Source organism: Ovis aries, chromosome 5 (genome assembly GCF_016772045.2).
Source record: "Ovis aries strain OAR_USU_Benz2616 breed Rambouillet chromosome 5, ARS-UI_Ramb_v3.0, whole genome shotgun sequence".
NCBI lineage: Eukaryota > Metazoa > Chordata > Mammalia > Artiodactyla > Bovidae > Ovis > Ovis aries.
Genome location: NC_056058.1, coordinates 91,026,590 through 91,045,518, shown reverse-complemented (window position 1 = coordinate 91,045,518; position 18,929 = coordinate 91,026,590). Strand labels below are relative to the sequence as shown.

The 18,929-nt window shown below is 37.1% G+C and overlaps 1 protein-coding gene across 21 annotated transcripts in view; it reads left to right on the top strand.

Moving 5' to 3' along the window:
* The window catches only part of ARB2A (ARB2 cotranscriptional regulator A), a 407,046-nt gene that overhangs the window by 88,489 nt on the left and 299,628 nt on the right, over positions 1-18,929 (top strand). For 20 of the 21 annotated variants that reach the window (XM_060416002.1, XM_042250753.1, XM_027970518.2 and 17 more), the window contains one exon: positions 18,748-18,813. The exons of the other annotated variant lie outside the window; for it this stretch is intronic. In XM_060416002.1, coding sequence (XP_060271985.1) covers positions 18,748-18,813 — 66 coding nt within the window. The remainder of the gene's footprint in view (positions 1-18,747; positions 18,814-18,929) is intronic. 21 annotated transcript variants of the gene reach the window in all.

Sequence of the window (18,929 nt, the reverse complement as noted above, 5' to 3'; positions counted from 1 at the left end):
ACAAATTGTTCCTTGAACCTCTTTTTCCTTTGGGGATGCACTCATGCTTCCACGTATATCCATATTCATGTACGTGTATGTACAGACACATGTACTACTGGGAATCTCTTTTAGGGAATTTGTGAATTATTTGATCAGAATGGAGGGATCTTGATTACGTTGTGATACAGCATTTAGAAAGAATTCTGACACTTCATTTATTCAGAATAAGTATTTGAAATCAGTATGACACTATTCAGAGTTGTATGGAATACCTTAACAAAACATGAAAGTTGATTTTTAAGTGCAGAAAGTTGTGTTTGGCCATTTTTACAGATGAAGGAGTCTGAGGGAGAGGGTATGGTATGTGGTTATCAAATCTTGAGTTAGAAAGTCACTTATTTCAAGGGCATTTGAATTCCTTCAAGAGTAACTTTTTCTAGGAGTTAGAGCAGATGTAACTTGAAGGAGGGAAGACCAGTTTGTAGAAATGTTTACAGCATTAGGTTTCCCAAATCTAAGATTAAATGTGGGTTTTGATTGCTAAGAAGTATGTAGACTATATGAAAAGATTGTGTATACTTTTTAGCTTTGCTTAGGTTCCTGAAATATCTTGTTGAATACAGAATAACTACTTGAAGCTATACTAGGACTCTTAGAAAACAGATTCAGTGTTCATCTGTACTCATTTCCTATCTAGCTCCCAGAACAATTGCCTGTGTTATGCTAATGCTAAAATCAACTGAGGGGCACAACCAGTAAATCAAAGACAATATTTGTTTGCTAAAATCTAGTTTGACTAGGCTAGACATCTTTTGGAGCCTGAAAACAGATTCCTCAAACAACTTATGTTTAGTGATGGCTGATTTGGTGGAAATAGTAACAAAACGTATAACGTTACTATTACCAACTAGGAAGTATAAACAACTGGCAGATCCACCTGGCACATAGAAACTAGAGGTGAGAGATTTAGCTGGGAAGTAAGAAGTCTGTGAAGCAATAAAGAGCTATCCAAGCAGTGGCAGACAGGACTTTATTTTCTTATGCTCCAAAATTAGCACAGACAGTGACTGCAGCCATGAAATTAAAAGATTTCATTTTAAGTCTTTAAAATTCTAAGGAAAGCTATGACAAGCCTAGACAGTGTGTTAAAAAGCAGAGACATCACTTTGCCGACATAGGTGTGTATAGTCAAAGCTATCGTTTTTCCAGTAGTCAGGTACGGATGTGAGAGTTGAACCATCAAGAAGACTGAGCGCTGAAGAATTGATACTTTCAAACTGTGGTGTTGGAGAAGGCTCTTGAGAGTCCCTTGGACTGGAAGGAGATCCAACCAGTCCATCCTAAAGGAAATCAGCCCTGAATATTCATTGGAAGGACTGATGCTGAAGCTGAAGCTCTAATACTTTGGCCATCTAATACTTTGATGTGAAGAGCCAACTCATTGGAAAAGACCCTGATGCTGGGAAAGATTGAGGGCAGGAGGAGCAGGGGGCGGCAGAGGGTGAAATGGATAGATAACATCTCAGTGGACATGAATTTGCGCCAACTCCAGGAGACAGTGAAGGACAGAGGAGCCTGGCCTGCTGCAAACCATGGTGATGCAAAGAGTCCAACATAACTTAGTGATTGAACAGCAACAATTTGTTTGTTTACTTTTTACTCTTAAAAGACAGAACAGATACCTGTCTTTTTCTCTTATGTATCCCCAGTGCCTGATCAATGATTGGTATGTAGAAACTTAGTAAACATTTGCTCACTGAGCAAACCACCTGACAGAGAGCAAGGATTAGACTTCCCGTTGTTTAATGCTGTATTCATTGCTGGAAGGAGAGTAGAAGATTGTAGATAGAGAGTGAAGAATTATTTTTGTTTGCTTTCAAAAAGGCTGTTGCTATCTCAGAGATCATAATTATTTCTTAGAAAATAACAAATTTATGTTTTTGTAATTGAGGAGCATTTTCAAGGCAACAGTTGCTTGAATTAAAAAGACTCATGAAATGGGAAAATGTAATACGAGGAAAGCAGTTTCTTTCTCATCATGATGTATGTAACCTTGGAAGTCAGTGGTTATAAAACAGTTTGAGTACATACCAGAATGCAGGATGATCTTAGTTTGAGATAAATTAGGGACCACTGCAAGAATTCTGACTGGGACTTGTGAAGCAGTGAGAATTTATTTGGGACTCTTCAATGCAATGAGAAGTCGTACAAATCTTAAAACCAGTTGAATACTCTAGTGGTCTGCATTCTCATATGACTTGAGGTCTGTAAACAATGCATTGCCCATAAGTTTGAAAAGGCTGCTGTCCATTGGTCTACTGATTTCATAAAGATATTTGTTTATATTTGCTTTATCATTTAAGCCCACTGTACCTCTTCAGAGAAAGTTATTAATTTCCTTTTCTCAGGAAGAAACCTATTTAATACCTGGACAATATATGTGTACATGTTTGTGTTTACACACATAGGTAGATAAATGTAGATATAGGAATATAAATAGTGTACATTTCTAGATTTAAGCTTTGACGTTTTCCTAATTAGTGAAAATGTCTGAATAGTTTCATAGGTGGTGTGGACTGACAATCTTGGCAAAAATATGTTCCCATGGGCAGCACAGAAGAGACTTGGGCTCCCTATATTTGATGATTCTTTAGGCAATATGTATCTATTTGGGGAAAATAGTCCATTTGGAACAGATTGAAGAAGGAGCCATAATTTCTGTGACTTGGTCACCAAATCAGGACGTACCCAACAAGGTACTTATTTAGAAGTTTCTTTTCATTTTAGCAAATCGTCTTTTGTGTTTGTAGTCATTGAAATAGACATATAAAAAGGTATAATTTCAAAATTGTAGTTGACTTACATTGTAATTTTGAAGCTCTTGTTTTTTTAATTCATAGTTTTTCATGATCTACTTCCACTAACATACATGTATGTGTGTGTGTGTGTTTGTGTGTGTGTGTAAGAAAACTTGCCATGAGCTCTAGCCTCTTGACAGATATTGAAGTGCGCATAGTATTGTTAGCCATAGGCACTGTGTTGTACATCAGATCTTTAGAGCTAACTGTCTTGCATGGCTGGAACTATATGACCATTGAACAGTCATGTTTCACTTCAGTTTCCCCCTCAGCCCCTGGAAACTATAGTTTTACTCCCTGTTTCTCTGAGTTTGGCTACTTTGGATAACTTCATATAGGTGGAATCATGCCATATTGTTCCTTTTGTGACTGACTGACTTCGCTTGGCATGATGTCCTCCAAGTTCATCAGTGTCGTCCTATATGGCAGGACTTCCTTCTTTTTAAAGGCTGAGTAACATTTCAGCCTGGGTATATATACCACACCTTCTCTACGAACTCATTCCTCCATCTTTGGACATTCGGGTTGTTTCTTGGCTGTTGTGAATAGTGTTGTCATGAATATGAAAGGGCAGATAGTTCTTTGAGATTCTGATTTTCATTCCTTTGGATATATACTCAGAAGTGGGATTACCAGGTCATATGGTAATTCATTTTTAACTTTCTTAGGCACCTCTCTACTATTTCTTAGAGTGGCTGCACCATTTTATATTCTCCCCAACAGTGTGCAAGGTTTCCAATTTCTGGAATTACTGTGGTTATCATCAAGTGATATGCTCTTGGTATACATAACTTTGATATGCATTTGCCTCTCATAGTCCACGCTTCTTTTTTTATATTCTTGCCAAATAATTTTTAAAAGTGGTTTACTTGTATTGATAGTAAAAACACTTCACACTTAAAAGCTGACTCTCTTTTTCATTTTAAGTTTTTTTATATACATTATCTCATCTGATTCTTAGAGACCTGTAAGGTTGGTCTGTTCTTAGCGTTGTTACTGGGAATTTTCTAAGAACCTATTATATATGTTAAATATGAACTTTATTGTTCAAGCTAGTCTCTCTGCAAAATTGTAAGCCACTTACATTGTAAAGGAATTTGGAAGTTCCCATTTTTTACAAAATAGTTTTATCATTCATGAGTTTTCAAGACATACTTCCACTAACATTTTATGTCAGTACATTTACAGGATTGAGCAAAAAAATTTTATAGTAGATGGCATGAATATTTTAAGTCTGCAGTGCAAAAGAACAACAACAAAAAATGTGTGGGGAATTCTGTTATGAGCTAGCAAGTCTGTGGGTTTTAATTTGAATTCACTGAAGAGAGTGGACTTTGTAGATTCGCAGTTAATGAGCCATTTCTCTTAAAGTATTCTGTCACTGTGGGATTGCATACAGTTAGAACTGACAGTTGGAAACGTGCTGAGATAGGAAAACTGAAAAACAGCTGTCTCTCTGGGCACGTGGTACCAGCTGGTGAGGCTTGCCAAAAGAAAATATTTTATATAATAAAATAGCTTTCAGATACCACTGAAGTTACATATTATATATTTAAAGTTGTTTTGAGTTTGCTTTTGTCAAGTCAAAACACTGAGTTTTTTTTCCACTTTATGAAGTTTTGTATTTTGTTGATAACTAATCTCTTTAGCATATATAAGCAATATATAAGCCTTTAAAGTTTACTTCTGAAATTGTGTGGGAATCATTAGAAAGGAGGATTTTTTCTTATATGGATTTTAGAAATAGAAACAGTTTTTTTCCTGTCAGGTCTTTTCTAAACTGCAATAGATTTTTTTAAAGGTCTTGAATTGTTTCAGAAATGAAAAGTTATGTTCTCATACTCTGAGAAAAGATTTATACCATTGAACCTTAATTTAAAATTTTGGTGAGTCCCATTCTTTTGATATTATCAGATCGAACTGACCAAAATTAATATTCATGTTTGGTAAAAATTATATTTAAGTAGAAATCTATTTTTTTTTTTTTTGCAGAGTAGTGTTTATCACATTTCTAGAATGCCTGTATCCTGAGATCCTTTAGTTTTGTACATGGAGAAACTGTATAATTAATGTTGGTACAAAAATAGGCAAATGGTTAGTGTATTCTATAGACTTCAGTAGAGGATCATCTTTTTCCTCATAAGAAAAAACTTTAGCTAAAAGTAATAAATCTAACTGAAGGTATTATATTGGTAGTAATCTACTTCATCTCCTCTTTTGGCTTATTTGCCATACCTTTTTGTTTTATTTTATTAATGGTTACTATGGGGTTTACAGTATTCATCATTAACTTGCTATAGTTTATCTTCAAATTATACCACTTCAAATAATAATAGGAGAGCCTCGTAACATTATACTTTCATTTTGCCCTATATCTGAGTTTCCATCTGGAATAATTTTCTTTAGCGTAAAGGACATTTTATAATATTTTTAGTACCAGTCTGCTGGCAGTTAATTTTCTTGGCTTTTGTTTGTCTAGAAAGGTCTTTATTTTGTCTTCATTTCTTAAGGATATTTTCAGTTTCTGTAGAATTTTAGGTGTGGGGTATTTTTCCCCCTTGGGTTATTCTAAAGATGTTTCCTCATTTTCTTTTGGTTTGCATTTTTTTCTGTTGAACAGTTAACGGTATTTCTTATCTTTAATTTCCTCTATGCAATGTGTTGTTTTCTCTGGCTGCTTTAGAGATTTTCTCTTTATTACTAATTTTCAGCAATCTGATTATGAATGTGCCGTGGGGTTCTTTGCTTCATTATCTTCTTTGTTAAGCTTCTTGGATATGTGCATTTATAGTTTTTTATCAAATCTAAAAAATGATCTGCCATTACTTTTAAAAATGTTTCTTCATTCCCCTCCTTCTCACAGCACCCCGACTCTGTACTCCAATTGTTGTTTTTCTTTTTCAGTCGCTCAGTCGTGTCTGATTCTTTGCTATCCCATGAACTGCAGCACACCAGGTTTCCTTGTCCTTTACTGTCTCCTTGAGTTTGCTCAAACTTGTGTCCATTGAGTCAGTGATGCCATCCATCCATCTCATCTTCTGTCGCTCCCCTTCTCCTCCTGCCCTCAATCTTTCCCAGCATCAGGGTCTTTTCCAGTCAGTCAGAATAACATGTATGTTAAGCTGCTTCTCATTGTCCTTCTCATTGTGCTTCAGTGAAGTTTACTATTTCAGTTTTTTCTCTCTTGCATTTTGGACAGCTTTTATTGCTCTACCTTTACATTCTCTGATTTATTCCTTGGCAAGGTTTAATCAGATGTTAACCCTATTCACAGAATTTTTTATTTCAGATGCTGTGTTTTTCAGTTGTCAGCAGTTACAATCTTTGGTTCTTTTTTTAAAATCCATTTCTTTTCTCATTATATCAGTATTTATATTTCCCTTTGCATCCTGAAAAATACTTCTCTGTAATATCCAATTTAAGGTGCTTGTCTCTTAATTTTATCATCATCTTTATCATTTCTAGGTCTATTTTTATTGACTGATTTCACTCCCAGTTATAGATCACATTTTCCTATTTCTGTGAATGTCCGTTGTAATTTGTATTGGATGGTGAACGTTATGCTGATTGTCTGCAATTTGTTGTCTGCCTTTAAAAAACTTTCAGTTTTGTTTCAAGAACAGTTAGATTTATTGTGGAATTGCTCATTTGTGAACTTCGTTTATGGCTAAGTTACAATAGCTCTTGAGCAACTGTTCCACTTGGGATAGTATAGCTCTCTTCTGAGAGCCTTTGACCCTGAAGTGTCTCCCTTCTTGGGTCACTGCTAGATACCCCTAAGTACTCAGTGAAGACTTTACACCCTGGCTGGTTTTACCTCAGACATCTCAGAGCCTTATAAAAGCTCTTTGAATTGTTTATCTTTCAATTTTTTTCTTTTTTCTTAGTAGTTTTCTTACTCTCACTTTTTGGGAGTTTAACCCTATGCAAACAGCAGAGTCAAAGACAGGAATTCATTTGTAGATTTCTGTTGCTTTTTTTCTGCATAATTTCCTGCATAATCTCTGGTATTATGCCCTGCAAGTTCCAGTGACCTCAGTTTCCCTGAGCTCAAATCTACTTTTCCTTAGGTGAGGCCTGGGTTCCTCCTCCCTGGGCCAAAGTCCAGAAATGGCCTTTAGGCAGAAAACCACAGTGATGCTGGGGGCTCATCCTCTTTGCTTTCCTTCTCTCAGGGATCGCGGATTTATTATCTCCTGTTTACACTCTCTGAAACAGTTGAATATATTTTATACACTTGTTTATTTGTTAATAGTGAAAGGGAAAATCCAAATACTAGTAATTTAACTAATGCCGAACTCTAACAATTTCTTATACGTTTTTTTGGATTGTAAAATAGTAGAAACAGGAAGATTGAAGGAAATGTGTCTTCCTTTCCCTCCAGTGGACACGTTATGAAAGAATTTCTCCTGATTTAAGATAGGCCATCTTTCTTAGAATGATAGTTACCAGCAGAATCCATAGCATTATGTTCAACAGACGTGTCCCCTATTTTCACTCAAAAACCAACTTTCATGTTGAAAGTTGAAACTCTGCATGTGTAAAGATAAGTGGAGAGTGGTAAAATTAGTATGGTTTTCAATTCCTGCTGTCATGGTAGCGAATAGTTACCCTGCTTTGAGAAAGAATACAGAGGCAAGTTTTAAGCTACAGTGTAGTTACTGATATTTATTTAGTTTCACAAATTAAGATGACACAGCAAAGGCTACTCTGAGTTTATTAGTCTAGCTTATTTTTATTTTTTTGTCCCTAGCCATGGTATAGTCTTATTCTTTATGTGAATGTACTTCCTTAAGTAGAGTAAATAATTTATAAGGAATTTATTTTGCATATATAATATTTGATTTATACTTGTTTCTTTTTTTGGCTTACTGATATCTATTATTAAACCTTTTATTTTCATGTGTTGGTATACCTTCAGTATGTGAATGACAGTGTGTTTCCTTGTGTGCTTGCTAACTCACTTAAGTCATGTCCAACACTTTGAGACCCCATGGACTATAGCCTGCCAGCCTCCTCTGTCCATGGGATTCTCCAGTCAAGAATACTGGAGTGGGTTACCATGCCCTCCTCCAGGGATCTTCCCAACCCAGGGATTGAACCTGCATCTCCTGCATTAGCTTGTGGGTTTTTTACTGCTAGCACCACCTTGAGCGTATTTATATACATCACCCCAATGTCATTCAAGCCTTTGAGATTGTTTTTATAGACATCTGCTTTAACAGAGTGAAAAGCAAAGAGGAAGAGATCATGAAAAGTTAGTGAAATTCTTTACCTAGATGCCTGACATAGTGATGGTTTTATACCGAGTACTGACTTGAAGAACCATGGATTCATAATTCTTCTAGTTTTTGAAGCATAGATCTTGTTATTAAAAGTAATAGGAAAAATTGAGCTCTAGCGTTTCATGCCCAGTTCAGTTCAGTCACTCAGTCATGTCCGACTCTTTGTGACCCCATGAACCGAAGCACTCCAGGCCTCCCTGTCCATCACCAACTCCCAGAGTTCACCCAAACTCATGACCATTAAGTCAGTGATGCCATCCAATCATGTTGTCCTCTGTCGCCCCTTCTCTTCCTGCCCTCAATCTTTCCCAGCATCTGGGTCTTTTCAAATGAGTCAGCTCTTTGCATCAGGTGGGCAGAATACTGGAGTTTCAGCTTCAACATCAGTCTTTACAGTGAACACCCAGGACTGATCTCCTTTAGGATGGACTGGTTGGATCTCCTTGCAGTCCAAGGGACTCTTCAAGAGACTTCTCCAACACCACAGTTCAAAAACATCAATTCTTCTGTGCTCAGCTTTCTTTATAGTCCAACTGTCATATCCATACATGACCACTGGAAAAACCATAGCCTTGACTAGACAGACCTTTTTTGGCAGAGTAATGTCTCTGCTTTTTAATATGCTGTCTAGGTTGGTCATAACTTTCCTTCCAAGGAGTAAGTGTCTTTTAATTTCATGGCTGCAATCACCATCTTCAGTGATTTTTGGAGCCCAGAAAAATAAAGTCAGCCACTGTTTCCACTGTTTCCTTACTATTTGCCATGAAGTGATGGGACTGGATGCCATGGTCTTCGTTTTCTGAATGTTGAGCTTTAAGCCAACTTTTTCACTCTCCTCTTTCACTTTCATCAGGAGGCTCTTTAGTTCTTCTTCACTTTCTGCCATAAGGGTGGTGTCATCTGCATATTGGAGAAGGGAATGGCACCCCACTCCAGTACTCTTGCTTGGCAGATCCCATGGACGGAGGAGCCTGGTAGGCTGCAGTCCATGGGGTCGCTAAGAGTTGGACATGACTTAGCGACTTCTTTTTCACTTTTCACTTTCATGAATTGGAGAAGGAAATGGCAACCCACTCCAGTGTTCTTGCCTGGAGAATCCCAGGGATGGGGGAGCCTGGTGGGCTGCCGTCTCTGGGGTCACGCAGAGTTGGACGCGACTGCAGCGACTTAGCAGCATCTGCATATCTGAGGTTATTGATATTTCTCCCAGCAGTCTTGATTCCAGCTTGTGCTTCTTCCAGCCCAGCATTTCTCATGATGTACTCTGCATGTAAGTTAAATAAGCAGGGTGACAATATACAGCCTTGATGTACTCTTTTTCCTATTTGGAACCAGTCTGTTGTTCCATGTCCAGTTCTAACTGTTGCTTCCTGACCTGCATACAGATTTCTCAAGAGGCAGGTCAGGTGGTCTGATATTCCCATCTCTTTCAGAAGTTTCCACAGTTTATTGTGATCCACATAGTAAAAGGCTTTGGCATAGTCAATAAAGCAGAAGTAGATGTTTTTCTGGAACTCTGTTGCTTTTTCGATGATCCAGTGGATGTTGGCAATTTGATCTCTGGTTCCTCTGCCTTTTCTAAAACCACCTTGAACATCTGGAAATGCACGGTTCATCTGGAAATGAAGCCTGGCTTGGAGAATTTCGAGCATTACTTTACTAGCATGTGAGATGAGTGCAATTGTGTGGTAGTTTGAGCATTCTTTTGCATTGCCTTTCTTTGGGATTGGAATGAAAATTGACCATTTCCAGTCCTGTGGCCCAGTCATCTGCAGCAGGTATGCTGTTTAGGCCAGGAATTCTTAACCCTGGAGGATAAGATTTAGGGACTGGGGTCTGTGAACCTCAGTGGGATAAAAGTTACATCTTTATTTTACTAACCTCTAAGCTACATTTCTTTTTCTTGTAAATGTAGATATAAAAAATAGTAATATTAGCAGTTTTAGGAGTTCTTCACCGAAATAACCTGTTTTTAGATGATAAAACTATAGTTTTAGATATATATAAAGTGCATTGGTAAGGAAGGACATATGTAACAATATATCAAAGATCTGAAATTTTAAAAAATTGAACTGTATTCCACTATAATTGGTTCCCTTGGTAATCCTGTGTATTTTATTAACTTAAAAAAAAATACTGTCTGAGAAGAGTCCATTGACTTCATTATACATCCAAAAGAGCTTTCTTTATTTGCTGACACCCTAAGAGTGCCTAATTCAGGCAGTTAAAGTTACTGTTCTTACTTTACCTACCTTAAATGTCCTCTTTTGTTTCTGTTCTTGTCTGCTGGTGTTAAGATCCTAATAGGCCTTTAATTTCAGTTTGTCATCCCACTCTCCCTTAGCATCTTTATTGACTACGTAACAGAGGAGATGGAATATATGTCCAGAAGAAAGATTCTAGACTCCCGGACAGAGATTGCCTAGTTTCCCAACCAAACTCTGCGACTTATTTAGCTGTGTAAGCTATCTAAACTTTTAAATGTTTCGGTTTCTTCCTTTATTGGGTTGTTGTGAAGATTAAGGGAGTGGAGATTTATTAATGGAAGTTATGTTACTGTGAGTGCTATGCATGTGTCTTCTATTATTATTACTGTCTATTCCAAAAAATATTTGATTGTCATTATATGAGCTAGGCCCTAGACATTCAGCCTAAGACGAATGCTCCTCTTCCAAAAGCTTTAAGTCTAGTGGTATAGACAGAGCTTGGGAAAGACTTTATTAATAATCTAAGTATTAAGTAGGAGGAATGCAAGATTCTTTGAGGATGGATTCAGGGTCAGACAAGGAGGATGTTGAAGCCGAATGAGCAAAGAATGGAACAAGCATTCCCAGCAAATCAACATTATTTGCAAAGGCTCTGAGGTTAAAAAGATCCTGATACATCTGAGAATTAAAAAAAAAAAAAAAAGGCAGTGTGGCTACACAATATGGAGAATGAAGAAAGAGGGCTATCGGATGAAATGTGAGAAGTCGGCAGGGGCCAGATCTGGTAAGGCATGCTGATTTTAATCTTTGAGGTCCTATCCTTATCGCACTGGGAATCTTTAAGTCTGCATTGTAAAGGATGTCTGCTAACAGAAAATAAGGTCTGGAGGAAGATCTTCCATAATAGATATAGCAGAAGGAGGTGACAGAAGCAGCCCAAGAAGAGATAGTAACCTGCTGATGGACTTGAATGACCTGGAATGGTGCTGGCAGAGATGGGGAGATGTGGAGCTCTTCCATGATTAGCTTGAGGAATTTGATGATTGATTGCAAGGGGAGGATGAAGAAGGAGTTAACCCATTTAGGCTTCTGGCTTGAGCATTTAGGTGGATGGTAGTACCATCTGCAGAGTGGATGAACACACACTGGAGGAGGAATAGGTTTGGAGACGTATAGATGAGTCAGTTTTGAACATAGTAACTTTGAGTTGCCTATGAAATCCGTAAGAGAGTATGACAAGAACCACCACAATTTTGTAAAGTAATTAGCCTCCAATTAAAATAAATAAATTTTAAAAAGAAGATATCAGTAGTTAGCTGGATATACTTACAAGTCTGTTGGTCTAAGTTACTTAAGAATCTGTCTACAGGAAAGTAAGGATGGATTAGAAAAATAATGACTTTTCTTTAGAGCAGGTAAAAGGGAAATGTAAGAGCAAATGATCTGAAGCTGATCTAAATGAGGGACAGCTGGGGATACAGACTAAGAACGCCAAGGAATGTTAATTGGAAGTTGGAGGAATGAAATTTATTTCAAAGATATGCTGAAAAAGCAGTTACTTCAAAAGACTTTTTAAAAGTTTAGCATGTACCCATCAAGAATGAAGTATAAAAGGTTTTAAGGGGAAAAGTAAGGATGAGTTGGAGATAATTCCAGTGAAATTTAGTATGTAGTTCTGACTTAAGAGAATGTGTACCCAGGGTAAATGTGGTTTAGTTCTAATTAGACAACTCATCACCATTCACATCATAGCCTCTTTAATGTAAAGATGCCAGAGTAGCCCTTTGCCACACTGACATTACTGAACAGTATCAAACCTTAATTATTGACTTTTTTTTTTTCTTCTGCCTGCTTTCCTTCTGTTTCTCCCTTCCCCCATCTCTCCTTCCTTATTTCCTCCCCTCCCTCCATCCCTTCCTAGGGGAGAGCTAGGATAGGATGTATAGTTAGGATAAATAGGACATTAAGAGGAAAAGATGCTGTTGTTTTTTAAATAGGTAGCTTATAGGGTGGATCTTTATTATAAATGCTTCTAAGTCCCAAGCTAATGATTATTGCAGGGTGAATATACACATGCTGTTGGAAGTCCACCATTGAGCGTTAATTTTTATCACACTTCATATTCCTTCTTCCCACAATCTATTTCTTTGGTTGCCACTGCGCTTTCTGTTAAACTTTCTTTCATCTTTAGGTAGAGAAATCCTGAGCTAGAAAAACGTCTCGTTTGACCACTCTTCTTAGAGAACATTATTCTGTGGGTAGCTCAGGGATCTATTTCATGAATGTATAATCTCAGAATTGCTTCCTGTGTCTTCCATTGTGGATTCATTTAATTTTAGCTGTATGGCTACTCCTTAGGAATCAAAAGGAATCCAGAAAAAATATCAGGTGTAGTAATTTTTTTTTTCTTTCCAGTTTTTCTTTCAAATACTTCTGTACGACTTCTTGGGTAGTGTGAGTACCTTCTATCTGATTATTCTCAGCTTCTCCCTTCCGTACCTTACAGTCTTGTTGTCATTCATTTTTCTTACTAAAAGCATTGTTGCTGTTACTTTCAACAAACTTTTATCTGTTAGGTAAATTAAAAATAAGAACAATTTTAAAAATTATTTTACATTAATGTATTCCTTTCTAATACCCTTCCTTCCTTTATGTACATCCTAATTTCTGACCTACGTGACTTCCTTTCTTTCTTTCTGAATAACTTATTTTAACATTTCTTGTGGTATATCTACTTGCAAAAAAATCCCTCATTTTTTGTCTGGGAAAGTCTTTATTTCTCACCTTTGAAGGATAAGTTCACTGGATATAGAATTTTAGATTGGTGACTCTTTCTTTAAATGTTTTGGATACTTCAGTCTGCTTTCTTCTTGGGCATGTGGTTCCTAAGAGAAGTCTGGTGTAATTCTTGCCTTTTTCCTCTGTTGGAAAAGTTTCCCACATCCCTTTCTCCTCCAGATCTCTCCAGACCTCCGGTCTGGCTTCTTTCCAGGTTTTCTCTTTGGGTTTGGTTTTGTGCAGTTTAAATATTATATGGCCAGATGTAGCTTTGGTATTTATCCTTCTTGGAGTCCTTTGGATCACTCAAGTCTGTGGTTTTGTGTCTGTCATTGATTTTGGAGTATTCTCAGCCATTATTATGTCAAATAGTTCCTCTGTTCTTTTCTTTCTTTTTCTGGTATTACTATTATGCATATGTTAAACATTTTGTAATTATTCTTCGATTCTCAGATATTCTGTTCCATATTTTTTTCCCTCTCTGCATTTCAGTTTTGAAAGTGTCCACTGTTATATCTTAAAACTCTTTGATTTTCTTCTTGGCTATGTCTAGTTTACTCATGACCCCATCAAAGGCATTCTTCATTTTGGTTTAACAGTGTTTTTGATCTAACATTTTCTTTTGATTCTTTCTTAAGAGTTTTCAACTCTCAGCTTATGTTACTCACATGTTCTTTAATGTTCTCAGCTTTTTCAATGAATCCTTTGGCATATGGCTTATTATTGTTTTAAATCCCAATTCTGATAATTACACATTTTCTGGCGCTTGATTTGTCTCTTCAGGCTGTTTCTTTTTGCCTTTTAGTGTTTCTGGTCATTTTTTTTTGTTGAAAGTTGTACATGGTGTATTGAGTAAAAGGAACTTTGGTAGATATATCTTTAGTATAAAGTGTTACGTTTATCTGGCTAGGAGTCAGTCTGTGTTTCCTGTTTGCTGTAGCTCTTGTGGCCAAGGCTAAAGTTTTTTCTTCTATCCTTGTTTCTGTTTTCCCTGTTGTCTTTAAGTGTTCCTGGAGATGTTAAATAGGGGCGAACCTTGCAGTTCTTTTAGCCGTATCTCATTCCTTGTTATTTTAAAGGGACCCTATTGATATGATGGTAATGTGGGGAACGGGTCGGGGGGAACTTTCTGTAGTCCTATGATTAGGTCTCAGTCTTTTAGTGAATCTTTTGCTTCCCCTATGTCAGTTAGGGTCTAGTGAAATGGTTCTCCTTGTGGCTAGGCCTTATTAAGGAGAACAGAGTTCAGTAGTATTGTTAAATTATTTCTTTTCTTCTTCTGCCAGAAAGAGGTGAGAAGTTTTCTCTAATCTTCATAGTGAGAACCTAGTGAGGCTTGTAGAGGTACAACTCATAGAAGTTTCAGAATCCTTCTTTAAGGCTGAGCCTTCTCCTAGTTTTTTGTTCTTAAGCTAGTGTTCATACTGAACCTCCAAAAATTAATCAATTATAGTTGAAAGTGTTCCTACCCCAGGACTCACTTTAGCCAACACTTCTGCTCCTGGGCTTTTGTTACCAGTAAGTCCTGATTCTCTGCAACTGCCTATTTCTCCAGTTTTCAGGGAAGCAGTTTGCTCTGTGATCTCAGTTTTCTGATGGATCTAAGAAGAGTCGTTGGTTTTCAGTTTGTTCAGCTTTTTTTCTTTTTGTTAGTAGGAGTGACTGTTTTCAAGCTCTTCCTATTTCAGACCAGAAAATCAGAAATTCCCTTGTTTCTTATTAGAATGAAGATTTTACTTTAGCTCATTCATCTTAGTCTCTTAAGCCTTTTCTTTCCCCTGTACAAACTTCACTGAAAACAATGATTTTAGTGAATATTTGAACATAGATTACATTTGGGCAGAGATACCTTTTTCATCTTTTTTAAAAAAATTATCTTTTCACTTGTTGGCTTTTCTAAATGCAGACTGCAGTCCTTCTTAAGCTGTAAGGCTATGAATCCTGCTGTTTCTTTTTAAGCCTCAATTCAGCAGTTAGAAGGATTTTTAAAAAAATCTGAAACAGTTATCTCCCTAGAAGGATGTAGACAGAATGAACAGTGAGGAGAATTTGTATACCGTGTTAAAGTACTTTCAATGTATCTGACACTATCTTGTGTGGATACAAGGAAGAATAAGGTGAGGTACTTAAATTTTAGTATTCTCAGACTAGTCAGGTAACAGACAAGCCAATAATATCATACTCAAATTGCCAGGCATGTCCAGAGGACTATAGAGGTGGGACATTTTGTCTTACCTTGAGGGGTTGGGAGGAGGCAGGAAAAAGTCACCTAAAGTAGCTGACATGCGATCTATTTCTTAAAGGATGACTAGGGTGGAGGAGAACATCCCAAGCAGAGAGAACTGCTTATCAGATAAATGGTTTAGTCTATGGTTGCTTTTTTTCTGCAGTCAGAACTTGGAGAGCAAAGCAAATTGGGCAAGTTAGGTAGAGTTTCTCCAACTCTGCTTGATGTATGGTTTTATTAGAACAAATACTTGCCCTATAAAGTTTTTCAAAGTCAGTGTAACCAGTTTTGAATTTTTTTGTTTTATATTGTAGTATGAAATTGAGAATTAACTATACTATGTATTTTGTATTTACATAAGGCACAACCTGCCAAGATAGTTTTTTAATGATCAAATTATGTCTTATAAGTATTTTGCATAGTGTGGAATTCATTTGAGTTTGAGTTCAGTTTGACTGGTTCTATTGTTGCTTTAAATGTAAGGATATTTTATGATTTCATAGAAGGAAATTTTTAGAAACAATAACCCACTCATTTAAGCTAATCTCATTTACTTAAACCATTTCTCTTGAAGTTGTAACCCATTATATAATTTGATGCATATTTCCTCCTACACATATTTACTTGACTCTTTCAGGTCTATAATACTGCCACTTTGTGGCAGAGGTATAACGAGCATAATTTTAAATTCTGCATGAAAAACAAGTTGTTCGTCGTTCAGTCACTAAGTCATCTCCGACTCTTTGCGACCCCATGGTCTACAGCACGCTGGATTTCCCTGTTCCTTACCATGTCCCAGAGCTTGCTCAAACTCATGTCCACTGAGTCAGTGATGCTATCTGACCATCTCATCCTCTGTCACCCCCTTCTCCTCCTGTCCTCAATCTTTCCCAGCATTTGGGTCTGTTCTGATGAGTCAGCTCTTTGCATCTGGTGGCCAAACTTTGGAGCTTCAGCTTCAGCATCAGTCATTCCAATGAACATGGAGAGTGTATTTCCTTTTAGGATTCACTGGTTTAATCTTGCAGTCCAAGGGACTCTCAAGAGTCTTCTTCAGCACCACAGTTCGAAAGCATCAGTTCTTCAGCACTCAGCCTTCTTTATGGTCCAGCTCTCACACCCATGCATGATTACTGGAAAAACCATAGCTTTAAGTAAACATACCTTTGTTGGCAAAGTGATATCTTTGCTTTTTAATATGTTGTCTAGGTTTGTCATAGCTTTTTGTCCAAGGAACAAGCATCTTTTAATTTCATGGCTTCAGTCACCATCCACAGTGATTTTGGAGCCCAAGAAAATAAAATCTGTCACCACTTCCGCTCTTTCCTCTTCTGTTTGCCATGAAGTGATGGGACCAGATGCCATAATCTTAGTTTTTTTGAATGTTAAGTTTTAAGCCAGCCTTTTCACTCTCCTCCTTCACCCTCATCAAGAAGCTCTTTAGTTCCTCTAAACTTTCTGCCATTGGGGTGCTCTTCAATTAATAACTAATAGATTATTGCCTAGTTCTATTGATAGTTTAGTGACATAGCTTTTGAAATTACTTTAATCAGCCAAGATAAAGCTGTTCTAGCACACATCTAATATACTGTTTCTAAAATGAATGAATATGTATACAGAGAAGGAGGGAGTTTGAACTTCTTAGAGAAATCAGGATAGGGAATCTTATTTTAGATTACAGAAGACAACACCAAAGCAATCTTAATTTTCTAAAAAAAGAAAAAATCTGATTTTGTTTCATAAAATTTGACTTTTAATTGTGCTGCTGCTAAAATTATTACCTGAGATAGTATGCATAGATGATTCAAGATATTTTGGAACACTTCTTAAACTGACCATTCAGTTCAGTTCAGTCGCTCAGTCGTGTCCGACTCTTTGTGACCCCATGAATTGCAGCACGCCAGGCCTCCCTGTTCATCACCATCTCCTGGAGTTCACTCAGACTCATGTCCATCGAGTCAGTGATGCCATCCAGGCATCCTCATCCTCTGCCGTCCCCTTCTCCTCCTGCCCCCAATCCCTCCCAGCATCAGAGTCTTTTCCAGTGAGTCAACTCTTCTCATGAGGTGGCCAAAGTACTGGAGTTTCAGCTTCAACATCAGTCTTTACAGTGAACACCCGGGACTGATCTCCTTTAGGATGGACTGGTTGGATCTCCTTGCAGTCCAAGGGACTCTCAAGAGTCTTCTCCAACACCACAGTTCAAAAGCATCAATTCTTCGGCGCTCAGCCTTCTTCACAGTCCAACTCTCACCTCCATACATGACCACTGGAAAAACCATAGCCTTGTCTAGACGGACCTTAGTTGGCAAAGTAATGTCTCTGCTCCATTAAAGTGTATTAAATCATCATTTTTATTCCAGACATTTCTTTCTTCACTCTCTTTACTTTCCTTAATAGAAATAGTATATTAGTTTTCTATTGCTGCTGTAACAACTTACCATAAAGTAAAACAGTACAAGTATATTATCATACAGTTCTTGGGGCCAGAAGTTCAGTATGCATGTCATCGGCCTAAACTCAAGGTACTGGACAGGCTGTTTCTGTCTGTAGTCTCTAGGAAATGAATCCAGTTACTGCTTCTTTGAGTTGCTGGCAGAAACCAGTTCCTTCCAAGAGTAGGACCTAGGTCTTGTTTTCTTCCTGACTCTGAACTGAGATTTATCCTGCCTTTTAAAGGCTACCTGATTTCCTTGCTCGTTGTTTCCCTCTTGCATCTTCAAAACTGGCAACAGCCTTTAAGGCCTTCTCACTTTGCATCTTTGTGACATACTGTTCTTCTGTAATCTTTTACTTATTAGGATTTATATGATTAAATTGGGCCCACTTAGATCATCCAGGAGAATCTCCCTCACCTTGGGTTCTTAACATTAATCGTATCAGCACAGTTCCTTTTGCCACCATGCAGTGTAACATATTACCAGGTTCCAGGAGTTAGGACCTAGACATCTTTGGGGAGGTATGTTTCTGCCTACTGTAACTCGTAGTGCTAACTGGTGCCTGTCTTCCCTGGATCGGTTTTCCTTTTCTGTTTAGAATATCTCTGACTTTGCTCTCTGATTCATTGAATGCTAGTGAAGTGTTAGGATTCAGAGTAGTGAGGAGAAGTTATTGGGGAAAGAGAATTCTAGAAATACTGAAAAAAAAAAAAAGGAAAATATGCTTAGAATATTGCTTTGTAAAATAGAAAGTCTTTATGTATTTTTGAGTTTAACTACTTTCAATCCTTAGTACGAAGGTCCATAGTTTTTCAATACCCAGCAGCGGGAAGTAAACCAGTAAAGAATCAGTTAATTTAGGATGAAAATATTCCAAGATAGATACTCATTCAGAGCAATAAATATTAATAATTTATGTGAATTTTGATAATGGATGACATTGTATTTTAATGTTATTTCTTTCCTACTTAGATCATCACGAAGTACGTATATGAGCTTCTGGAAAAGGATTGTAATTTGAAAAAAATATCTATTCCAGTAAGTCCAATTTTTAAAAGTGTTTATAATTCCAAATAAAATATTTTCAATTCAAAGAAAACTTTTGTTTTAGGTTACCTGTGATAAGTTTAAATGTTAAGATCCTAGTGTTTTGA